This window comes from Ornithorhynchus anatinus, chromosome 4 (assembly GCF_004115215.2).
Source record: "Ornithorhynchus anatinus isolate Pmale09 chromosome 4, mOrnAna1.pri.v4, whole genome shotgun sequence".
Taxonomy (NCBI): domain Eukaryota; kingdom Metazoa; phylum Chordata; class Mammalia; order Monotremata; family Ornithorhynchidae; genus Ornithorhynchus; species Ornithorhynchus anatinus.
Genome location: NC_041731.1, coordinates 91,121,733 through 91,148,486, shown reverse-complemented (window position 1 = coordinate 91,148,486; position 26,754 = coordinate 91,121,733). Strand labels below are relative to the sequence as shown.

The 26,754-nt window shown below is 40.8% G+C and overlaps 1 protein-coding gene and 1 non-coding gene across 2 annotated transcripts in view; one reads left to right on the top strand and one right to left on the bottom strand.

Moving 5' to 3' along the window:
* The window catches only part of DPYD (dihydropyrimidine dehydrogenase), an 832,560-nt gene that overhangs the window by 414,191 nt on the left and 391,615 nt on the right, over positions 1–26,754 (bottom strand). The window contains exon 11 of the mRNA XM_029062931.2: positions 18,147–18,357. Coding sequence (XP_028918764.1) covers positions 18,147–18,357 — 211 coding nt within the window. The remainder of the gene's footprint in view (positions 1–18,146; positions 18,358–26,754) is intronic.
* LOC114811953 lies at positions 315–452 on the top strand. The gene has a single exon (XR_003759648.1). It is a non-coding gene; the product is annotated as a small nucleolar RNA SNORA7 (small nucleolar RNA).

Here is a 26,754-nt window from a genome sequence, read left to right as displayed (position 1 = left end):
ACAATCCCTGCCCAACAATGGGCTCACAGGATTATTTTAGGCAATCACAGAGTAAGTACTTAGAATTCTGTATTGACTGATTGAAAACAAGGAATATAAGTTGAATATTTGTAAAAATTAAGGACACATGGTAGTTCATATAGCTACTGTTATTTCTTCACCTTCATCTTAATTTCATTATCCTCCCCTCTTAGATTTTCAGCTCTTTGAGGTCTAGGGACTCAAATTCTTGCTCAGATGTTCCTTCTCAGCACTTAGTACACAGGAAATGCTTATAAATACTACTAGCACTCTTATTGCAACTTACTACTATTCCTCTCTCAGGGTCGCATCTGGAGAGTTTTCAGTACTCTACCAGTCTTGGCTGTGGGAGGGAGAGCCAAGCACTTGCCTATCCAGTCCATTCCTAGCTTGGGCAGTGGCTAGTGAGTGGAAGGCCATCTGCTACAAGTCAAAACTCACGCGGCAAGGGAGAGAGTGGAGGGCCGAGACTCAGCTTTACTAGCAGAAGGCTGCAATGGTAAACCGCTTCCGTTTTTTTTACCAAGAAAACTCTACGGATCCACTACCAGAACGACTGCAGATGGAGAGCGGGCCATTCTGGGAGAGATGTGTCCTTGGGGTCGCTATGGGTCATCAACGACTCAATGGCATAATGAAAGATAAGACTTACTATTATTACTACTATTATGACAACTTATGACTACTAAGCAATAGTATATCAAGCATCCTCAGAATGCATGGCACTACTTCTCTTAGTGATCAAAAACTTGTGTTTTACTTTGGGTCAGGTGAATCAATGTTTATTTGAATGGTGGAGTTTTAATTGGAGAAACCAGTATTTCATAACATTTCTGCTGAATTCAAATGCCAACAAAACATTTCTGTCAAGCTAAGTTGTTTCTATCCACTTCAAGGCCCATTTAATTTAGGACCATACTGACAGCATATTTGTGCAACGACATTTTATTCTGAGCAAAAACATAATTAGAAATGTTACCATTGTGATAAATCTTTATAAATCAATTTAAAACTTTAAGAATATTTATCTCGTGCAAATATTCTAAAAAAGTAGAAGAATTAGAATTAGCCAAATTTTACCCTAATATTGTGCACCAAATTATATAAATCCTACTATTAAAAGGAAAAAGATAGCATCTTGAATTCATTATGGTTTAAGTAAGTGCTTAGTGTGTGTTAACGTTGGCATTTGTTAAGCACTTACTATGTGCAGAGCACTGTTCTAAGAGCTGGGGTAGACACAGGGGAATTAGGTTGTCCCATGTGGGGCTGACAGTCTTAATCCCCATTTTACAGATGAGGTAACTGAGGCACAGAGAAGTTAAGTGACTTGCCCACAGTCACACAGCTGACAAGTGGCAGAGCCGGGATTCAAACCCATGACCTCTGACTCCTAAGCCCGGGCTCTTTTCACTGAGCCACGCTGCTTCTCTAAGATACACATATTCCCCACTTCTATGTATTCACCCCATTTATTCTAATAAAGTCTGTGAGGGTTATGAATGGGAAATATGTCTGCTAATTCCATTGTATTGTACTCTCCCCAGTGTTTATTAATGATAATAATGTTCATTCATTCAATAGTATTTATGAGCACTTACTATGTGCAGAGCACTGTACTAAGTACTTAGAATGTACAAATCGGTAACAGATAGAGACAGTCCCTGCCCTTTGACAGGCTTACAGTCTAATCGGGGGAGAATGTTGGCATTTGTTAAGGGCTTACTATGTGCAGAGCACTGTTCTAGGCGCTGGGGTATACAGGGTAATCAGGTTGTCCCACAAGAGGCTCACAGTCTTAATCCCCATTTTACAGATGAGGTAACTGAGGTACAGAGAAGTTAAGTGACTGGCCCACAGTCACACAGCTGACAAGTGGCAGAGCCGGAATTCGAACCCATGACCTCTGACTAAAGCCCAGGCTCTTTCCACTGAGCCACACTGCTTCTCTAGTTTAGTACAGTGCTCTGCACAATTTCAATTCAATCACATTGATTGAGCACTTACTATGCATGCACTTACTGTTCATCTACTTTATTTATTATATAGTAATAATAGTAGTATTAATAGTAATATGATTAACTAATAGTCTTAATTTATTATGATGTCAGTACAACAATAAACGTTAGTACACTGGATTACCGCAACAGCCTCCTTTCTGACTTCCCAACCTCCTGCCTCTCCCCACTTCAGTCCATACTTTAGTCTGCTGCCAGGATTATCCTTCTACAGCAATGTTCAGGGCACGTCACCCCTCTCCTCCAAAATCTCCAGTGGATGCCTATCAATCTCCATATCAAACAAAACTTCTGGCTATTGGCTTTAAAGCTCTGCATGACCTTGCCCTTTCCTTCCTCACCTCCCTTCTCTCCTTCTACAACCCAGCCCACACACTTCACTTCTCTGGTGCAAACGTTCTCACTGTGCCTCGATCTCGCCTGGCTCGCCACTGATCCCTGGCCCACATCCTACCTTTGGCCTGAAACACCCTCCCTCCTCACATCCACCAAACGATCTCTCTTCCTCGCTTCAAAGCCTTACTGAAGGTGCATCTCCTGCAATCTCCCCAGATTAAGCCCCCTTTTCCTCAGCTCCCCTTCCCTTCCACATCATCTCATCTTGCTCCCTTTGTTCTTTGCCCCCCTTCCCGCCCCACAGCATTTACGTATGTATGCATATATTTATAATTCTATTTATGTATATTGATGCCTGTTTACTTGTATTGATGTCTGTCCCCATCTCTAGACTGTGAGTCCGCTGAGGGCAGGGATTATCTCTCTTTATTGCTGGATTGTACTTTCCAAGCACTTAGTATGGTGCTCTGCACACAGTATGCTCTCAATAAATACAATTCAATAAATGAACAGTTGTTTATTTATAAGAAATAAAGAGTTAGTCCTCAGTAAATACCACTGATTGATTTAGTAATGGAAAACCCAGTTCTTTGACCAATTCTTGGCTTTGGTTCCTGTGTTCTCAATTTCAAGGACAACCAATACCTGCATGAGCACATGGTCAGTGTGGAGCAGGGTGGAGGGGCCTCGCCGTGAGGTGAGTGAGGTCATCTTCACGGGAGGGAGCCCATTAGCCTCATTCTCCCAAGTGTTTTTTATTACTACTTCCCAATATGCATGGGGAGCACATTGGTAAAGCTCTACTGCCAGCCACCCTCAAATAACTAAGAGCAAAACTCTGGGGTTGAGGTTGTGGGCGGTGAGTGGGAAAGGGGAACAAGCAAATTTTTCCCTTCTCTCTATGGTCTGAGCATAAAAAACACTTGGAAAGGGTGAGGGTCTCCTCTTCGTCTCCCATGAAACACAGGTTTCCAGATTCAGTGGGAAGAATGGAACCCAGTAATCAGAACTCCACCTGAGAATTTCTATAATACACTCCTCCCCAAGAACTCCATGTGTTTCATGTGCATTCTCTCATTTCATCTCACACCAGGTCTGAGAAATAGTGAGGGCACATCTTGACCCATAAAGAAACACGCAAGAGGAAGACATTTTCTTAATTTGTGTACTAATTATGCAATGAAAAATAGGACTGCATTCCTATATATTCCTATAAACTCCTGAGTGTGAAGCACTGTACTTGGAGAGTACAACAGAGACATCTACCTTCCCTCTCCTCAAGGAGATAAAAGCTAACGGAGAGGCAAACAAAAACCATTTGCAAATAGAAGGAACAGAAGAATGCACAAGGACATAATTGTATAATGCAAGCATGTAAGGATGACATAGCTGAATAAATAACTGAATACAAATAAATATCCATATGTGTGTGGATGCTGAGGATAGGATTCAAAACCATAAAAAACATAAATACTAAGAGTACTAAATGCTTTGGTTGGTAGCTAGAAGCTACTGCAAGGTTGAAGAATAAAACTGAATTTCCAAATACATTGTATTATAATTTTTATATTTGTACCCACATTCAAAGGGACTTGGCTGAAATTCAAAAGCCCCGAGCACCTTGCTTTACACTAAACACATATTCCATTGCTATTATTCCTACACAAACACAGAGGATACACAATTTGCCATTTTTTAAACATCCTCTTTCCTCATCTCCTCCCTCTGGAGTTGAGGGCAGAATATCAACAATTATAACAGTTTTTGAAATCTGTATTTGTGGCAATCATTCAACTCAAATATTCATAGTCAAGGTTGAAAGTGATTTTTTTTTCTTCACAAAGGTAATGACCTCCAGTACCTTCGGACAGCTCCTACTGAATTTTACATTAGCTCTGCTTAGAATACTGGAAGTATCTCACATTCATATTTTCCAAGGAGAAGAAAAAAAATTGAAAGCAAAAAAAAAAAGCTTCATTTCTCTGTTGACAATCAAACTGAAGAGCTTAAGCTTGTATAAGATCTGATATTTTGGTTTGGACATCTGCCTCTGGGGAAAATGTTTGGAAAGAGCCAATAGATATTTCAGGGTTCATAAATCAAATAAAATCCAAATATGTAATATCTACAGCACTGGCACTATTAACCTATATGGAAGGATCGAAAGCCTAAACAAAATAAATGCACAAATACCATTTGTTTCCCTTTCTTAGGAAATGCTAAGTGAAATTAAATTGTTTAGGGAATTCAGGTAGTTTATTCCTTTTTAGGAAACTACAATAAAACAACAATGGCTGAGGAGTTGGACAGGAAAAAACAACATTGAAACTAAGTAGATGAATATGTTACAGTTGTCATGGTTCATTCTATCTGGAAAATGGAAGAAAAATAGCAAACAGAACAAGGGCCAGATTTATTTGCCTTTAAAATACTTCCTTAATACATGAACCAAATATTTTAGTTTCTATTTTTGGTTTAATTTACCACTTGGTTGAAATAAGCTTCGGTTTAAAAACAAAGACACTTTGAGGTAGTTTTGTTTCCCTTTGAGACAGTCTCAAAATGGAGGCTCTTTAGTCAATCTTAATGTTATGCATGAAATGATCTTTTTATATAGGCCTAATTGTGATGTGACACCTAAGTTTTTCTATAAACTACAGTTTGAAATTACAGAAAGCGTCCTCCAGGGATACACCACTAGCAGATGCAGATTGCCAAGGTCAATTAAACTGATGTAGCTGTGCTGTCATATATGTAAAAGAGAAACCAGCTACCATATGACAAGGATATTTCTCAGTATGTATAGAAGGATGTCAAAGATTGCTGTATAAGCATGGATTCATTCTTCATTTAAAGAAAAGATCACACATTGGTTTCATAATGAGGAATTATTTTAACTTTTCTGTGATATCAATACTTATAAGACAATAAGAAAATAGGTTTTAATTCATACTAAGGTGTGATCCCCTTTTCCGTTTTATCTGTAATTTTTTTTTGCCTCCACACCCATTAGATTGCAAACGTCTCGAAAGCAGTGATAATGTTCCACTGATTGAATCATATTTTTCCAAGTGCTCTTTTTAATCAAATTTTTTAAGTGCTTACTCCATGCCAGGCATTGAACTAAGCAATGGGGAAGTTATAAGATAATTGGGTTGGACACAGTCCCTATCCCACAGAGTCCCCCATTCTTAATCCCATTTTACAGATGAGGTAACTGAGGCACAGAGAGGTTAAGTGACTTGCCCAGGGTCACAAAGCAGGTAAGTGGAAGAGCTGGGATAAAAACCCAGGTCTTCTGGCTCCCAGGCTCACACTCTGTTCCACTAGGCTATGCTGCTTCCCCGAATTGCGATATGCTCTGTAGAAAATGCTCGAATTCAAGGTTGCTTAAATAATTCCTAACAATAACATATGACACTGACCACCTAAATTATCAGCATCTTGCATTTACAAGATGCAAGGAATTACACAAAATTTAAACTTTGAGCCCCAAATTGTTCCCACCTACTCACAGATTCCTCAAAGACCAGATAGAGTAACCCCTACATGCTAATTTCAGTTCTAAAAAGGTAGACGTGTTTTCTTATACAGTCATCAAGCTAGCACCATACTTTTTTTCTTCCCCCCCATTATTTAGCCTGTACTAATATTCCAATTCCAGGACAGTTGACTACTTCAGCAAAATCATGATGAAATGATGAAATGCAAAATGCATTAATGAAATTCAAAATCATATTATTGATTAATAGAGATTTCATGATATATCTTTGGAGAATAATGTCTGCTGTGTGGACTTGGACAAATCACTTTACTTTTGTGAGGCTCAGTTTCCTTATCTGCAACATTGAGATTGAGACTGTGAGCCCCACTGGTTCAGGAATTGTGTCCAACCCGATTTGCTTCTATTTACCCCAACGCTTAGTACGGTGCCTGGCGCATAGTAAGTGCTTAACAAATACTACAGTTATTATTATTATCGTTAATCATGTGAATTCTAGTTTTGCAGATGTTGGGACACATTATTGGATGAGTTTAGAACAGTGCTTGGCACGTAGTAAGCACTTGACAAATACCATAATTATGATGATTATTATTAAGAATCTAGGCTGCAAGCTCATTGTGGGCAGGGAATGTGACTGTTTATCATTGTACCGTACTCTCCCAAGCACTTAGCATAGTGCTCTGCACACAGTAAGCGCTCAATAAATACTATTGAACTGAGCGAACGATGATGCCGATAATGTGAATCAGTGTGATCTAGTAAAAAAAGCATGGGCTTGGGAGTCAGATGATCTGGGTTCTAATTCCAGATCTGACACTTGTCTGTTTCGTAACACTGGGCAAGTCACTTAACTTCTCTATGTCTCAGTTACCTCATCTGTAAAACGGGGATTAGATCTCCTTCCCTTTGATTTACACTATGAGCTCAGGCTGGGTCCAACCTGATTATTAGAGAAGCAGTGTGGCTCAGTGGAAAGAGCCCGTGCTTGGGAGTCAGAGGTCATGAGTTCAAATCCCAGCTCTGCCACTCGTCAGCTGGGTGATTGTGGGCAAGTCACTTCACTTCTCTGTGCCTCAGTTACCTCATCTGTAAAATGGGGATTAACAGTGAGCCTCACGCGAGACAACCTGATGACCCTGTATCTACCCCAGCACTTCGAACAGTGCTCTGCATATAGCAAGCGCTTAACAAATACCAACATTATCATCTTGGAGGATGACTAAATTCCATACTTTCAGTGGGGATAACACTGCCTACAATGTGATTGTATCAACTGGTGAAACAGGGAAGGAATATCTTTAGGAACAAATTTAGTGAAATTGTTCCTGGAACTTCTGTGAAAAAGTAGGATAGCCTTCTGCCTTATCTTGTCCCTCTTCTCGAGCTGTTTGTATTTCAGTAGTCAGTGGAATTAGTGACCCAATGAACTGCTAGCAGAGTTATTTAAAGAAATCTCAATGGGGAAAGTACTGAATGATATCATCCAGCTATATGAATATACAAATCAGTGGTGTAAAATGTAGAATATATAGTGCCCAATTATAGCATTTACAACACAAACAAAAACAAATGCAAATTATACTGTTGGCAAAAAAAAGACCCTAAATATAAGAAAATATTGAAAAAATATTTTAATTAACAAAACAAATCAAATGGAAAAGATTCTCTAAATAAAGCTTTAAAAGTGAATCTATGTGTGTGTTTGCCATGACTAATTATGTATCCATGTAATGTGTGTTCAATTTGGGCTTATTTAAATAGCAGAAATGCTCATTAGCTGCAGTATATCTGTGAAGCTTCAATAAACAGTTTAATGGTTTTTATGTTTAACCAATTTCATAAGTTCCTGTAATTTTAGCTTTAGCAGCTCATTAATGTTATTTTTGATATCCATCTTGCAGATTTTTTCATTGTGAACTGGCAGTAAGCGCTTCAATATAAACTTAAAATAAACACTAGTAATTCACGAAAGCATTTCAGCATGTAAGTAAATAGATTACTCTCCTATGATCAGTAACTATTTTTTCTTAAATTAAACCCACATTAGAATTTATCATATCATCAGAGCATCTATTAAAACATTTCTTCAGGCCTTCCGACATGGAAATCCACACAGTATCAAATATCCAAATATTTCTGCACCTATGATAAAAAGCCTAAAAAAAGTAAAATGGCTGAACTGTGATGCTTAGCAACTTCTGGAAATTTAATATTATTGGCAAGTCTGAGACTCGGTGGAAGTAAGAAATCCAAGAAGATTTAGTGACGCTAAATTTAACTCTACAGAAGAGAAAGGATGGAAGAACACAGGGATTAGATAAAAGGGACAACACCAACAGTATCTCTTGAAAATTTTACGAGGCATGTGAGATACTGTGGGAAACCCTGTGGCTAGAAATTTGGAGATGCAATGTGGTCTAATAGAAAAGGTTTGGAGGCTGGGAGTTGAGAGCTCTAGATGTTGGTCTCAGCTCTGATACTGGCCTGCTGTTTGACCTTGGACAAGTCCCTTAACCTCTCTGGCCCTCAGCTTCCTCATTTATAAAATAGGAATACCACCACATGCTTCACGGGGATATTGTGAGGATAAAAGTGAGACATCTGAGGCAAAAGTGCCTTGGAAAAATGAAAATGCTGTTCAGAGGTAATTTACTAGTATTTCATGGTTCCCTAACAATAAACTGAAGTGAAAGAGCACTAAAGATATACTGTTTCTGTGTAAGACTGTAAAATGCATTAGGGCATTCCCAAGATCCAAAACAATGATCTAAATAACATATACCCATCACTTAGATGGTGAGTCCCATGTGGGACAGGAACTATATCCACACTGATTAACTTGTATGTACCCCAGTATTTAGAACAGTGCTTGACACATAGTAAACACTCATATATTACCAAACACATAAAAACCAGATATAACAGCTATAAATACATACTGATAATTAAAGATATTGAATTTTGTACCTACAGTTTCAGTACTTAATTTTCAAAGGGTTATCTTTCACATTCTACTCAGCAAAAAGTTCACTTTGGCTAAGAAACTAGGGATCTAGCTCCATCTAGGCTAAAATGTTCCACCATTATCTATGCAAAATTGACATTACCTCTAATGACTCTCCCTGTAGATCTCTTAAATTTGGATGGCCTCCCAGATTACCTGCCTATAAATTGGTTCATCTAGTGCTACTATTAGTTGCTTTGGAGTTTACACCTTATACTATTTTCGTGAATGTGAAGCATCGGTGCCAAAGCTGATATCTTGGTTCCTTTTTCTATTGCAAAGATGTGTTCTAGCTGTCAGAAATACCAATAACTTGCAGCAGGTCCACCAAATGAAGTTTCTTCAAAGTAAATCATGTCACCCTCTTCCCACTCAATGTGGGAAAGACTATAAAAAGGAGCTTCTTAATCTCTGAACTGTGACTGTACTGTACCTGTTGGTCTATTGAGGTTTGAGATACTAAAGGGATTGTGATCATTTTACTGATAGCTAAGAAGGTAAAGTTAAAATATTTCTGGTCACATTCTGATGTTTCTGGTTCCAGATGAGCAGTGCTCAACCTTATTATCTTGAGAGTATGTGATGATCTGTTGCACCAACTAAAACAGAAAGGAAACAGGCCAAAAACTGAGTTGGAAAACCTGTCTCTTTCTCTCAGAACTGAGGTACTTCAGAGGAGATTGTAAATTCCTTGAGGGTAGGTAGCATGTCTACTAACTCTCTTCATTTTTTACTTCCCCACACACTTAATACAGTGCTCTACACAAAGTCCACCAAGCAGGTATCCCATAAATCTCATCAATTGATTGGGACCAAACCGATATCCACTGTGTGTTGACTTTCTCTACTCCCGGCCATACTTTACTCTGTTGCCCGGATCACTTTTCTACAAAAATGCTCTGGACAGGTCACCTGGCTCTTCAAAAAACTCCAGTGGTTGCCCATCCACCTCTGTATCAGAGAAAAACAGCTCTCCATTGGCTTTAAATCACTTCATTGCCTTGCCCCCTCCTACCTCACCTCGTTTCTTTCCTTCTACAACCTAGCCCGCACACTTCTCTCCTCTAGTGCTAACCTTCTCGCTTAGCTTCCATCTTGCCTGTCTTGCTGCCGACCCTTAGCCCACCTCCTGCCTCTGGCTTGGTTCACCCTTCCTCCTCTTGTCTGACGGACAACAACTCTCCCCCACTCCAAAGCCTTATTGAAGGCACATCTTCTCCAAGAGCCTTCCTAGATTAAACCCCACTTTTCTTCATCTTCCACTCCCTTTTGCCTTGACTTGCTCCCTTTGCTCTCCCTCCCCTCTCTGCCCCAAAGCACTTATCTACATACCTTGATTCTTAATTCTATTTATTTGCTATTGTTTTTATGAGATGTTCTTCCCCTGGATTCTATTTATTGCCATTGTTCTTGTCTGTCTGTCTCCCCCGTCATAGGGCAGGGACTGTATCTGTTCCCGATTTGTACATTCCAAGCACTTAGTACAGTGCTCTGCACATAGTAAGTGCTCAATAAATACTACTGAATATCTCTAATTTTATCTCTTTGTATCTCATTCAACCCACGTATTCAATCCCCCACTAAATCCTGTTGGTCCCACCTTCTGACCTCCTTGCTGACCTCCCACAGCCTCCTGTCCCTCTCCACTCCAGTCCACATTTCAGTCTATCGTCCAGATCATTTTTCTACAAAAACACTCAGGACACATTTTCCCAGTCCTAAAGAGATCCCAGTGGTTGCCCATCCACCTCAGCATCAAACAAAAACTCCTCACCATTGGCTTTAAAGCATTCAATCGCCTTCCTGCCTACCTCACCTCCCTACTCTCCTACTACAGCCCAGCCTGCACGCTTTGCTTCTCTGACGCACAGTGAGAAGGTTAGCACTAATTTCGAATACCTCGCCACTGACCTTTTGCCCACATGCTGCCTCTGGCCTGGAATGCTCTCCCTCCTCAAATGTGACAGACAGTTACTCTTCCCTCCTTCAGAGTGGCTCAGTGGAAAGAGCCCGGGCTTGGGAGTCAGAGGTCATGGGTTCGAATCCCCACTCCACCACTTGTCAGCTGTGTGACTGTGGGCAAGTCACTTCACTTCTCTGTGCCTCAGTTACCTCATCTGTGAAATGGGGACTAAGACTGTGAGCTTCACGTGGGACAACCTGATTATCCTGTATCTACCCCACCATTTAGAACAGTGCTCTGCACATAGTAAGCGCTTAACAAATACCAACATTATTATTATTATTATTATTATTGAGGGCGCATCTCCTCCCAGAGGCCTGCCCTGACTAAGCCCCCCTTTCCTCCTCTTCCACTTCCTTCTGAATCACCCTGAATTGCTCACTTTGTTCATCCTTTCTCCCAGCCCCACACAGTGCTTGGCACATAGAAAGAGCTTAACAAATGCCATCATCATCATAAGCCCCACTTATGTACATATCTGTTTATATTAATGCCTTTCTTCCCCTTTCTAGGCTGTAAGCTCGTTGTGGGCAGGGAATGTTCCTATTTATTGTGGCATTATACTCTCGCAAGCATTCATTCATTCATTCAATAGTATTTATTGAGCGCTTACTATGTGCAGACCACTGTACTAAGCGCTTGGAATGAACAAGTCGGCAACAGATAGAGACAGTCCCTGCCATTTGACGGGCTTACAGTCTAATCGGGGGAGACGGACAGACGAGAACAATGGCAATAAATAGAGTCAAGGGGAAGAACATCTCATAAAAACAATGGCAAATAAATAGAATCAAGGCAATGTACAATTCATTAACAAAATAAATAGGTTAATGGAAATATATACAGTTGAGCGGACGAGTACAGTGCTGAGGGGATGGGAAGGGAGAGGGGGAGGAGCAGAGGGAAAGGGGGAAAAGAGGGTTTAGCTGCAGAGAGGTGAAGGGGGGGTGGCAGAGGGAGTAGAGGGAGAAGAGGAGCTCAGTCTGGAAAGGCCTCTTGGAGGAGGTGAGTTTTAAGTGGGTTTTGAAGAGAGGAAGAGAATCAGTTTGGCGGAGGTGAGGAGGGAGGGCGTTCCAGGACTGCGGGAGGATGTGGCCCGGAGGTCGACAGAGGGATGGGTGAGACCGAGGGACGGTGAGGAGGTGGGCGGCAGAGGAGCGGAGCGTGCGGGGTGGGCGGTAGAAAGAGAGAAGGGAGGAGAGGTAGGAAGGGGCAAGGTGATGGAGAGCCTTGAAGCCTAGAGTGAGGAGTTTTTGTTTGGAGCGGAGGTCGATAGGCAACCACTGGAGTTGTTTAAGAAGGGGAGTGACATGCCCAGATGGTTTCTGCAGGAAGATGAGCCGGGCAGCGGAGTGAAGAATAGACTGGAGAGGGGCGAAAGAGGAGGAAGGGAGGTCAGAGAGAAGGCTGACACAGTAGTCTAGCCGGGATATAATGAGAGCCCGTAGCAGTAAGGTAGCCGTTTGGGTGGAGAGGAAAGGGCGGATCTTGGCGATATTGTAAAGGTGAAACCGGCAGGTCTTGGTAATGGATAGGATGTGTGGGGTGAACAAGAGAGACGAGTCAAGGATGACACCGAGACTGCGGGCCCGAGAGACGGGAAGGATGGTCGTGCCATCCACGGTGATAGAGAAGTCTGGGAGAGGACCGGGTTTGGGAGGGAAGATGAGGAGCTCAGTCTCGCTCATGTTGAGTTTTAGGTGGCGGGCCGACATCCAGGTGGAGACGTCCCGGAGGCGGGAGGAGATGCGATCCCGAAGGGAGGGGGAGAGGACAGGGGCGGAGATGTAGATCTGCGTGTCATCTGCGTAGAGATGGTAGTCAAAGCCGTGAGAGCAAATGAGTTCACCGAGGGAGTGAGTGTAAATGGAGAACAGAAGAGGGCCAAGGACTGGCCCTTGAGGAACTCCAACAGTTAAAGGATGGGAGGGGGAGGAGGCACCAGCGAAGGAGACCGAGAATAACCGGCCAGAGAGGTAAGAGGAGAACCAGGAGAGGACAGTGCTCTGCACACAGTAAGTCCTCAATAAATATGATTGAATGAATGAATGACAGATGGCAGAAGGACAATAGTGGGATCTGAAGGTGTTGGTTTCGCTTCTCAGCCCAAACCCTTTCTACCTGGGGTCCCCATAGAGCAGGATTGGCTTTAGACAGGAGCTTGGAAATTCAGGAACAGTAGATTGCACCACCATCAAGCCTGATGCATCCCTGGCCCTGTGTTTTTCCTGTCAGGAGATCATATTTTCTGGAGCTCATAATGAGTTATTCCATGGAGGGCACCAGAGGCTAACATTTAATCTGTACCTTTGTTACACATTGCAATAACACATATCTTCCTTGATTATAATTTAATGTAGTTGCAGTTCTCTATTGGTACTTAGTTAAATTCTTGGGATTCCTTCACACAAGCTCATGTATACACGCACACAAACACACACAAAAACCTCACACAAACTTCCCCATGATCGTAAGAACCTTAAAATATTTATCTGAACTGAATATAACTCATAAGAATTTCAGTTCACATTTCATGCCTACTTTGTATATGAAACAACCACGATTCCTTTTCATCTTCCACCTTCCGTCTTCTAAAAAAAATGTGAATGCCCCTTTTTCTTCTAGTTTAGTTTACGTGAGGAGTGTATGAAATCTTGGATTTGATGGTAAAGTAATGGTTTATCAACTGTCTTTCTGTAAGGATGGATATGACATCAACCACTAGTGAAATCTGGCAAATAAAGATAAGCAGGGGCTCTGAAGAAAGTCATTCGCTAGGGAAACAAATCTGTTCTCATGCAGTTATTAGGGAAAAGAAAAATAATTATAGAAACATCCTGTTGTGCTTAATATGTATGGTCTAAGGCAATTGTAAGTGATGTGGTGTTGGATTCCAAATAGCTATTCTGGCTGATAAGAGCTCCACTACCTTTTAAATAATCCCAAAGAAAACTTGTGCAATATTTCCATTACTTTCGATGGGAGTTCTGCACAAAAGACATCATTTCCTTAAGGATTTACCTCCCATCATCTACTTGTGGATGACATTTTGTCGAAAGAAAAGCAATATATCTGGTAGCAAAAAAAAAATCTCACTATCAATAATACCCAGCTACAGAAAACGTTGTTATAGCCATGTGAATGTTGAAAATAGTTCTCATGCAAAGATAAAACACAAAAATGATATTATATATCACCATTAGGACAATGAATTTGGACCTGTCACCTCTGGGCATATGATATTTGCCCATCTTCAGGTCTGCAGAACTTTTATACATATCTATAAAGTTCATTTGATTAATTTTGCATATCGATACATTGTATATGATAAATTACGCATTTATAATAATGTTTGTCTTCCACTCTAGACTGTAAGCCCTTAGTAGACAGAAATAGTGGCTACCAACCCTCTTGTATTGTAAAAGCACTTAGTACAGTGTTTTGCACACAGTTGGGCACTCAATAAATACCACTGATGAGGATAGTAATGATAGGACCCTATGGCTCTTTGTGGGCAAGAACATGTCTACGAACTCTACTGTATTGCTCTCTTCCAAGGGTTTAATGCAGTGTTGGGCACATAGTAAACTTTCTTTAAATACCAATTTTTGATTACATATACCTCTACTTAAATATGTTTATACTCTGCTTTTGGTTGTGACAATAAACTCTGTTCAGTGAGGAGCCTGGAATTCTACTCTTCTAACCTAGTGCCTTGTGGATCTTTGTTTGTTTTCTTTGTTTTCTTTATATCTTTTTCTTTTTTTTCATTTATATTAATGTCTGTCTCTGCCTCTGGACTATAAGTTCGTTGCGGGCAGGGAATGTGCCTGCTATGTTGTTATAGTGTACTCTCCCAAGTGCTTAGTACAGTGCTTTGCAAAAATAAAGCACTCAATAAAATATGATCAAATGAATGAATATGTCTGCACCAGGCCTGCCCATCACTTTTATTTTTAGATTGTGAGTTCCCTAATGGAGGAGATTGTGTATAATTCCCCATCTCTGTATTCGTTCCTAGAAATAATGATGGTATTTGTTAAGCACTTACTATGTGTTGAGCACTGTTCTAAGCGCTGGGGCAGATACAGGTTAATCAGATTGTCCCACGTGGGCATCACATTTTTAAATCCCCATTTTTACAGATGAGGTAATTGAGGCAGAGAGAAGTTAAGTGACTTGCTTGAGGTCACAGAGCAGACAAGTGGCAGAGTCCGGATTAGAACCCACGACCTCGGACTCCCAAACCCGGGCTCTTTCCATTAAGCCACACTGCTTCTCTAGTGCTTAGAATAGTGCTCTGTGCACAGTAAACATTGAGTACTACTACATTATGGAGCAAAAACAAAACTGGAGTTTCATACTGAAAAGGAGATAGCACTACTTAGACCAAAATCACAACAGATTAGGAAGCAAGGACCTGGACCCCACTCTAATTTCTTCCTCTGACTGTGGCCCCAGGAAGTTCCATTTAGTACTCTAAGACTCCATTTTCCCCATTTCCAAGATGGCAGTGACAATACCTGCCCCTTTCTTATTCATAATAAAAATGACAACGTCTTCAGAGAAAAATGAATATAAGATTTAACTACTCCTCTCACCACCTTCCTTGGCTTGGGATTGTGATTCCTGAAATGCTCAACCAGTAACGTTTTCCCCCAGAAAAAATGTAAACAATGTGCTTTGTGAAGACAAGTTTTCATTTCCTGGGGGGAGATTTCAAAGCCAAAATACCACCTGCTTATAAAACACAGTGAATTCTGATAGCATAAGTGCTGAGGTCCAACTCTGAAATCAATCAATTATATTTGTTGCAAACTTACTGTGTGCTAAACACTCTACTAAGCACTTGGGAGAGTACAATATAACTGATTTGATAGATATGTTCCCTGTTCACAAGGAGTTTGCAATCTAGAAGGTGAGACAGACATTAAAATAAAGTATGGATATGTACATAAGTTCTGTAGGGCTGAGGATAGAGTGAATAAAGGGTGCACATTCAAGTGCAAGGATAATGTATATCTCTTCCAAGCGAACCGGGAGGAAAATCCTAACAATAGGTGTAGATCAAGTCCAAGATGAATGAAGAAATTCAGAAAACTTGGGGAAAAAACAAAAAAAAAAATACACATGTAGAAATTTCACAACATTTTGCTGCCCAAGGGAAAAACTGACAAAATGGCATGCCAATGTTAAAAAAAGGAAGAAAATGAATATCCATGTTTCATGTTTCCCCACAATGCCCCAAAGCCTTTCATAGCATGCTTTCTAAATACGGTGAATTCAGTTGAACATTTACTGAACCGCAAGACAGTAAAATAGTTCATATTCAGCACCTAAACTGATTTTGACTATTCATATATGCTCAACAAGTGAAGTTTGAGTTCTGGAGGGAAGATGCTTAGTTCTCCTACACAGCGATGACTTCAAAGCTCATTTTTTTTTGAGAACAGTCAGGACTGCCAGTGGGGTACCAATGACAGTCAATGTTCGCTTGTTCCCTAAATTATGATAGACTTTTAAATCAGGTACTTCTATGGTAAGACCTTAATTCCACATTCAAACTGATCACTCCCTCGTTGATGCAGGATGAATGCTGTAGTATATGGAACAGGGATTGAGCTCTTCAGAGTTGAGCGTCATACGAATCCAAGATATTACTGTTGCTATCTCAAATGAATCTGAAATTTCCCACTTGTGAATTCCGAATGTTGGACAAGTAGTTAATGAAGAAGTCAATTAAACTGCACTCAAAATAGAGATGAACAGTTCCTGTGCTACTGAGACCCTGAAAAACTGGCCATTTCCTGCTCCCCAACACAAACACTCAGCTCCTCCAATCCATTAGACAATTTAAAAATAGAACACTGTGATATAAAAAGGCTAGCTGCCAAGTGGTATTAGCAATTGCTATTAATAGTAATGTTGCAATACTTAGCACTCTTCTCCCACAACATTTTTCTCATTTAATACAATTTATTCAATAGCGCTTATTGAATGCCTCCCAAGAGCTATTTGCAAGAGTAGACTGTAAGATTCTTAAGGGCAGGAACCGTGTCTACCACCTCTTTCCCAAGCACAATAAGTAGAGTTCTTGGCACACAGTAAGCACCCAGTAATTGCCACTGATTGTTTGATGGATTCAACACTGGCCTATTCCTATCTCAGGGCCTAGGCAGCAGGCTTATATTAGGCTTTACAGTGCTTAAAAGAACCACACCAGTCCCATTGGGGTTTTCTGAGGCAGAACTATCCAGTTTGACCAAGGTATATTGTAGAGAAGCAGTGTGGCTCAGTGGAAAGAGCACGGGCTTCGGAGTCAGAGGTCATGGTTCGAATCCCGCCTCTGCCACTTGTCAGCTGTGTGACCTTAGGCAAGCCACTTAACTTCTCTGTGCCTCAGTTCCCTCATCTGTAAAATGGGGATTAAGACTGTGAGCCTCAGTGGGACAACCTGATCTACCCCAGCGCTTAGAACAGTGCTCTGCACATAGTAAGCGCTTAACAAATACCAACATTATTATTATTATTGTAGACGTGACATCTCAAAACAGTATCCTTGATGCGACCCTAAAACCTTGGCTGCCCCTAGAATCTTTCAGGGGGAGGTCACAGACTGGGGGGATTGTTCTCTGGCCACAGCCCTTTGACCCTGAGATGTCCCATTTACGGGAGTGGGGAGATGCAAAAGTGGGGAGCACAACAGAGCTCTTCTTGCCTGGAAGAGATTCTGTGACCGAAGCAAAGAGGAGCCTTTTTAAACTGAAGATACAACTACCCTCTAGCGGATCCATCTTGAGACTAGATAATCTATTTTTTTTATTCACATCCTAGAATATGTTCATCAGATTTGAAGGTGATTCTAAATTAAGTAGTATTGCGAATGCTTTGGCAGGCAAGAATAGAATTCAAAGTGATTTTGACTGATTTGAAAAAATGGTTCTGAAGAAACGAGGTGAATTAAACAGGGGCAAGTGTAACAGAGTCTACTGAAAAAGAAAAGCAAATATAGCAGTTATAGGCTGGAAAATGGTTGACTGAGCTTATGGAAGAAGTTTGGGATGCTCATTTAGGCTGATTATTTGGCCTAGATTTTTGCAGCAATTTTGGGAAAAAAAAAAAGTGCCCAAGTGCCTAGAAGGGATTGTCTACTTACTATATTGTATTCTCCCAAGTGCTTCATACTGTGCTCTGCACACAGTAAATGCTCAGCTAATACCACTGACTGCCTTCCTGGACATTTAGATAGCAGAATAATAGACAATTACAATACCCATTATAGTTACAAGTGTACTATACCTTGAGGATCACTTAACATCGAACCAAAGGCACTGATGACCACGTCTGCTTTCAGCTGGACGATCTGATCTTCATCTTCCTTCCATTTTCCAGTTTCATCTTGCTCTGTCCGAACAAACTGCATAGCAACAATTCGCCCACCTTTCAATATAACCTTCCGTGGGGAGAGGAAAGGCAAAAATTCACACTTTTCTTCCTTGGCAAGTTCCATCTAAAATAAAACAGTAAAAAAGATGAACTATAAATGCTTATTTTTTGACTAGAAGATTAACATGATTGTTAACATGATCTTGCAAAGGCCATAATAATATTAATGACTCTGGAACTCTTTCTTCCTTGGAGAAGTTTTCAAGTGTTTCTGAGAAAAAGGTAGCATATTTTAATTTTAAATGTTCTTCTAATCTTTGTTACCAAGCAGCATCATCTAGTATTATCAAATTCCTACATTCGTCATTAAAGGTTAGTAAGACGACAAATAACAATAACATATAACTTACCTGGAAATGATCAATTTTAGCGCTTATTGTGGGCAGAGGACTATACTGAATGTTTGGAAGAGTGCAATACATTGAAGTTGGGAGATACTTTCCCTGCTCACACTGAGTTCCCAGTCTACAGGGGGAGGCAGACATTGATATAAATGATTTATAGATATCTACATAAGGAAGGTTAGAATGATAGAGAAGCAGCAGAAGCAGCAGCAGGGTCTAATGGAAAGAGGCTTGGGAGTCAGAGTACCAGGGTTCAAATCCCGACTCGGCCAATTGCTTGCTGCCTGACCTCGGCCAAGTCACTTAACTTTTTGGGGCCTCAGTCATCCTGTTCTCCCTCCTACTTAATCTATGAGTCCCACGTGGTCCAGGATCCGTATCCCACCTAATTAACCTCTACCTACTCCAGCACTTAATAAAGTCTTCTACACATAGTAAGTCCTTAACAAATACCATAAAAAAGTGCTTGGATCGATACAGTAGCAGCTTGGATGGATCATCATTATCATCAGCGGTATTTACTGAGTGCTGACTAATCCTGGCTCTGCCCTTGTCAGCTGTTTGACCTTGGACAAGTAACTTCACTTCTTCTGTGCCTCAGTTACCTCATCTGTAAAGTGGAGATGAAGACTGTGAGCCCCACGTGGGACAACCTGATTACCTTGGATCTACCCCAGTGCTTAGAACAGTGCTTGGCACATAGTGAGCGCTGAACAAATAACAATTTATTAATTATTAGTAAAATAATTGCTATTAATAAATGAATTAATAATAATGGGTAACTAATTAGAAATAATTAATAACTAATAATAATGTTGGTATTTATTAAGCGCTTACTATGTGCCAGGCACTGTACCAAGCGCTGGGGTAGATACAACCCAATCGGGTTGGACACAGTCCCTGTCCCACTGGGGGCTCATAGTTTCAACCCCATTTTACAGATGAGGCAACTGAAGTACCGAGAAATAAAGTGACTTGCCCAAGGTCACACAGAAGACAAGGGGGGGAGGAGGATTAGACCTCACGACCTTTAGACTTCCCGGCCTGGGTTCTATCCACTGCAGAGCACTGTACTAGGGGCTTAGATGAATAAGACAGAATGGGTAGGAATGTTTCCTGTCCACAATGAGTTTACATTCTATATGGGGAGACAGATAATAATACAAATAAATAATTAATAATATATAATTGATATATCTGCCCTTGAGTGCTGTGGGGCTTAAGGTGGTGTGACTATCAGCTGCCCAAAGGTCACAGATCTAAATGCATAGATGACAGAAGGGTGTCGGAAAAGAGGACTTCATTGTGGAGGGTTTCTTGGAGGATATCAATCAGTGGTATTTATTCAGCATTTACTGTGTGCAGAGCACTGTATTAAGCACTTGGGAGAGTACAATACAACAGAATAAGCAGACAAGTTCCCCGCCCATGACGAGCTTACGGTCGGGGACCTTAATAGGGCTCTGAAGGTGGGTAGAGTGGTGGTCTGGTGTACTTGGAAGGGGGAGGAATTCTAGTTCAGAGGGAAGATATTGGAAAGGTACTAGTGGAAAGATAGATGACACCGAAGCTCAGTGAGCAAGCTGGCGCTAGAGGAGAGAAGTGTGTAGGCTGGGCTGTAGAAGGCGATCAATGAGTAAGTAAGGTAGGGGAAGGCAAACAGATTCAGTGCTTTAAAACCAATGGTAAGGAGTTTCCATCTGATACAGAGGTGGGTGAACAACCACTGGAAGTTCTTGAGGAATGGGGAGTCAGGGACTAGACTTTTTTGAAAAATTGATTTGGGCAGCAGAGTTAAGTATGAAATGGAGTGGGGCGAGACAGGAGGTAAGGAGGTCAGCAAGAAGGCAGATGCAATAGTCAAAGGCTGGTTCAGCAGAGTAGACAGTTTGGATAGAGGGGAAAGGGCAGATTTTAGCAATGCTGTGAGGGTAGACGTGAGAGGATTTGGTGACAGATTAAATATGTGGGTTGAATGAGAGAGATGGGTCTTCTCGACTGTGAGCCCACTGTTGGGTAGGGACTATCTCTCTGTTGCCAAATTGTACTTTCTAAGCACTTAATAAAGCACTCTGCACAGAGTAAGAGCTCAAAAAACGTGACAATGAACGAATGAGTCCGCTACAACACCAAAATTACGGATTTGTGAAGTAGTAAGGATAGTGTATTGTCTACAGTGATAAGAAAGATGGAGGGCGTCTGGGAGGACAGTTTGTGTGGGCAGATAAAGGAGTTCAGTTTTGAATATATTTAGTTTGAAGTGCTGGCATGCCATCCAGCTAGAGGTTTCCTGAAGGCAGGAGGAAATGTGAAAGGTCATACACATCTGGAGGTGTAGATTTGGGAATCATCTGCATAGAGATAAAGAGTAGTTGAAAGCTATGGAAGTGAATGAATTTTCCAATGGCGTGGGTGGAGATGGAGAATAGAAGGAATCCAGAACTCCACCCTTCCACCTGGATTTGCTCCCTTTATTCACCCCACTCCCCTTAGCTTCACAGCACTTACTTACATATCCCTAATTCATTTGTTTTTCCTCCCCCTTAAACTGTAAATTGATTACAGGCAGGCAACGTGTTCTACCAATTCTGTTATATGGTACTCTCCCAACCTCTTAGTAGAGTGCTCTGCATACATTAAGCACTCAATAAATGCAAACGATTTATTGAAAGTAATTGAGGGACCCCCCTACTGTCATAGGGTAGGAGGCAGAGAAGGAGCCTGCAAAACAGAGAAGGAGCAGAAAGAGCGATAGGAGGATAACCAAGAGAGGATAGAATCAGTGAAGTCAAGGTCGGATCAAGTTTCAAGGAGAATGGGGAGAACCACAAGCAGTCAAATGCAGCTGAGAGGTCTAGGATTACCAACTACTTATGTGAAAAATACACACAACATGTGAACAGTGCTACAGTAGGTAACATCTTTCTGAATTCATTCTTCACATCCTCATGCACTTTCTGCAGTAGCTTTCTGCTACTGCTTAATACCACTCAGCAGTGGGACTGTAACTGCCTTCTAAAGGTGATGGAGCAAATAGGAATTTCTTTTAAACTTTGACTTTTTTCTCTCCCTCTGTAAAGGTAAGATGAATTGTTGAAGAGCTAACTTAACTCTGTTATAACTCCATTCATCTAATAGCATCATAAATACAGTTACTAATTCACGTTTTCTCTGTCGCATTTTTCTCTGTCTTATTTTGGCAAAGTAATACCTTGCAACTAATCAATACGATTCTTTTTAGTGTTTATAAAGAATAACAGCCGATTCCTAATTTCACCAAGAACATCCCACTTGATTGAACCAAGAAATGCCAAATATTCATAGTTTAAAAAATCAATGCATTATACCTAAAACGACACTGTTTTAGAAGGAGATTAGGAATGGAGCAATAGCATCATATATCATGACTTCAAGACAAGATTTACCCACTGGCTTTCATTTCAGCAAATAATCATTTACCACTTTTTGCAGCTTAGATTTCAAATTCAGAATTTAACTTATTGCCACAACCCTCCAGAGTATCAGAGGTCTTTGAAATGAAGACCTGATATCATGTCTAAAGTACCAGTTTTTGTGTTGACAGCAGGCATGTCTATAAGTTTGATCAATCGTATAGAGAGAATTTGACTCATTTAGCATATAGTAACTAACATATTCATTCAACCCACATATTCAATCCATCACTAAATCCTGTCGGTCCCTACTTCACGACATGGCTAAAACCCACCCTTCACTCTCCATCCATACTATCACATTAATAGAGTCGCTTATCCTATCCGGACTCCTTGCTGACCTCCCAGCCTCCTGTTTCTCCCCATTCCAGTCCATGCTTCACTCTGCTGCCCAGATGTTTTTTCTATAAAAACGCTCAGGAGACATTTCCCCACTCCTCAAGAAACTCTAGTGGTTACCCATTTGCCTCTGCATCAAACTAAAACTCCTCAGAAATGGTGTTAAACCATCAATTTGCCCCTCCCACGTCACCTCACTATTCTACTACAATTCATTCAATAGTACTAATTGAGCATTTACTATGTGCAGACCACTGTACTAAGCACTTGGAATGTACAATTCGGCAACAGACAGAGGCAATCCCTGCCCAATGACGGGCTCACAGTCTAATCGGGGAAGACAGACGGACGAAAACAAGACAACATAATCACGATAAATAGAATCAAGGGGATGTACACCTCATTAACAAAATAAATAGGGTAATAAACGCTTTGCTCCTCTAAGCTAACCTTCTCCCCCTGCCTTAATCTCACCTATCTTGCCACTGAACCCTCACCTGCTTCCTGCCTCTGGCCTGGAATGCCTTCTCTTAGAGAAGTAGAGAAGCAGCGTGGCTCAGTGGAAAGAGCACAGGCTTTGGAGTCAGGGCTAATGAGTTCGAATCCCAGCTCTGCCACTTGTCGGCTGTGTGACTGTGGGCAAGTCACTTAACTTCTCTGGGCCTCAGTTCCCTCATCTGTAAAATGGGGATTAAGACTGTGAGCCCCACGTGGGACAACCTGATTCCCCTATGTCTACCCCAGCGCTTAGAACAGTGCTCGGCACATAGTAAGCGCTTAACAAATACCAACATTATTATTATTATTATTATTCTCTTCTCAACTCTGTCAGACGGTTACTCTTCCCCTCTTCAAAGCCTTACTGAAGGCACCTCTCTTCCAGGAGGCCTTCCCTGACTAAGCTCTCCCTTTCCTCTTCTCCCACTCCCTTCTGCGTTGCCCTGACTTGCTCCCAAGTGTTTAGTACAGTGCTCTGTACACGGTGAGCACTCAATAAATGACTGAATGAGTGAATGAATGTCAGTCAATTAAAAAAAAATCTCTAAAACCAATGAATTTTTGTGCTTTGGATTTAAAGATGCTAATGACCTGCCATAGGAAGAATTAAGAGTCTAGAGGTTTACAAATATCTAGACAGTCTTACCCTCGATGCTGTGTCGCAAAAACATTAAAAGTAGTGTTTGTTCAGATTAAGGGGTTCTTCGACAGTCAACAGTATCTTTTTACTAGCTATATAACTGCTATCTTTTCAAAACAAATAATATGGTAAGAATGATAGTATTTGCTAAGTAATTATTATTAGCCAAGCACTATACTTATTTAATCATTCATTGAATCATATTTATTGAGCGCTTACTATGTGCAAATCACTGTACTAAGTGCTTGGAATGTACAATTAGGCAACACCTCCTGTATTAAGTACAGGAGTTGCTAGACACAGGTTAATAAGGTCAGACGTAATCCTTATACCAATAAGTAGGAGAGAGAAAAGGTTCTTAATTCTCATTTTACTGATGACAAAACCGAGGCCCAAGTAAATGACTTGTTCAAGGTCACCCAGAAGACAAATGGTGGAGCCAGGATTAGAATTTAGGTCCTCTGACTCTCAAGGGCCATGCACTTTCCAGTAAGCCATGCTGCTTCTCCACGAGAGACAAGGATGTTCAGGTGCCCAGGCTTATACACTATTGATCAAGCAATAGGGGAATCCATTATTCATTCATATTAATGTCTTGTCCCCAACTAGACTATAAGCTCCTTGTGAGCACGGAACGTAAGGGAACATGTCTACCAACTCTGTTTACTCTTCTAAGCTTTTAGTACAGTGTGCTGCACACTATAAGTTCTCAATAAATACTATTCATTGATCGATGTGTTTCAAAGTAGAAGGAAGAAAAGAAGATATAGGAGTCCAAATATGAAGATACACACTAAGGAAGAGAGGTTACAGCCTGAAGAAGATAAGGGAAGAAAAGTCAAGGGAGAAAGAGGAGAAGGATAACAGACAATGGGGGGTTTAAAAAGTAACAACAGAGCCTTGGCCAGGGGGAGAGGAGAGACATAGGACCAATGAAACACAGACCATTTGTATTTATTGAGTACTTACTATGTGCAGAGAATTGTACTAAGTGCTTGGGAGAAAATAATAAAATAGAATTAGGAGGCACATCCTCTGCCGATAAGCTCACAGACTAGAGGGTTAGAAGGGGAGACAGCCATTAATGTGAATAATTAATTTATTGTATATATAATTTGAAGATATGTACTTCAGTGTTGTGGGCTTAGGGGTGGGGAGATTATCAAGTGTCCAAAGGTCACAGATTGAGGTGCATGGACGACGCAGAAAGAGTGGATTTTGTGGTTTTCTAGACAAAAAGTCCAAGACGGAGAAATAGAAAGTAAGGAATCTTAGCAACGTAGATTGTCCCTAGGACCAGCTTCATGTGACGATTGAGGCAGCTATTTCCAGGCACACATTTACGGGGCAGCCACTGGACAGAGAAGCAGTGTGGCCTAGCAGTAAGCGCACAGACCTGGATGACAGAGGATGTAGGTTCTAATCCCGGCTCCACCACGTGTCTGCTGGGTGACCTTAGGAAAATCACTCCACTTCTCTGTGCCTCAGTTACCTCATCTGCAAAATGGGGATTAAGACTGTGAGCTCCATGTGGGACAGGGACTGTGTCCAACCTGATTACCTTGCATCCACTCCGGTGATTAGAACAGTGCTTGACACACAGTAAGTGCTTAAAAAGATGCCTCATTTATTATTAACATAGATATTTTTGATTTCATTTCAGTCCTTTATTGTTATGACAGCGGTTGAAAATTTGTCAGTGCCCAGCCTCCCTTCTCCTGGGACAGAAGTGACTTCTATATTAGCAGAGACCTGGAAGGGAAGACATAGGTCTAGAACAAAAGCAAGGAATAATAAAAAATAATAATTATGGTATTTGTTAAGTGCTTACTACGTGCAAAGCACTGTTCTAAGCGCTGGGGTTGTCCCACATGGGGAGGGAGTCCCCTGACGAGATGGACTAAGTTGAGGATCCAGACAGACTGTTGTAGGATGCCATAGATTTGGGGAGACTTATGTGTGATGTCATATGCAAGGGAGGGAGGAGAGCAATTTTCCCTGGATCAGGATGGTCAAATATCTGAAAGTGGTTCTGGCATCCATCTAGTTTCCCTGACTCAAACCAAGCCTTCGGTGAGCTTTCGATACATAAATCCATTAGTATAACTACCTTTCCTCTAGAAAGGCACAGAATATCTACATACAGAGAAATGATCCCCTTGAAATCAATGAGTGCTTGAACAGCAAGAGATGCAAAGGCTTATGCTGAGGGAAACAGAATTGAGATTCACTCTGAATAGGGAAGAAGTATGTTTTCATTCCATGCACATTTTACAGGTTTCAGAGCTTGACAGCACTTTCTAACTCCAGTATTTTGGACCGGATTAACGGAGGCTTGAAGATACACTCCTCTGAAATAAATTATAATATTTATACATCTGACTGCAATGTATAAACAGCTAAATCTTCATTTTACCTATTAACTACATAATATGATGAATTAGTTTGATTAATGTTACAGGCATCAAATTGTGGAAATTATGAAGCAACTTAATTCACTATAATTAAAAGCATAATGTCCACTCACTTCTGAGATTGCATCTACACAGAGTGAGCAGAGGGTTATAATTAGTAATGAGCTAATCTCAAAGTCAGCATATGTGAAAGCTGATGATGATCTTCCGCATTTTAGTCAAATGCCAGAATAACCTTCAGTGCATTTATCTTTAAGGAATGATCTTAAAACATTTTAACTTTTTATCCAAATTCCATCTCTTTTCCCATTTAATTCCAATCACCTTATATATGTAATGAGTGCTTCAGAATACAGTTAACAGAAAACTGCTATTCAGTGGTCTTTTCTAGCAGACTGAGAAACTGAAACATGTAAATCCTGTAAAATATCCTATCAGTGGGCTGAAATATAGTAGCAGGGATTGCAGTAATAACTGAAAAATTTGCAAGGTTTCCAAATATTCTGATGGTGTTTGCGGTCTCAAATTGAAAGCATTAATGCCTATTTCAATCTTACTGGGGATAGACTATTGGTTCATTCATTCATTCATTCAGTAGTATTTATTGAGCGCTTACTAGTGCAGAGCACTGTACTAAGCGCTTGGAATGGATTAGTGATAGATGAACTGCCCACAATTTCCAGGTTATCTGACTGGACTCCACAGAATTCTAGTACAGAACTAGGCTGGTTAATTCTGAGACATTTGGGAAGCAATAAGATCCTTCTAGTAAAA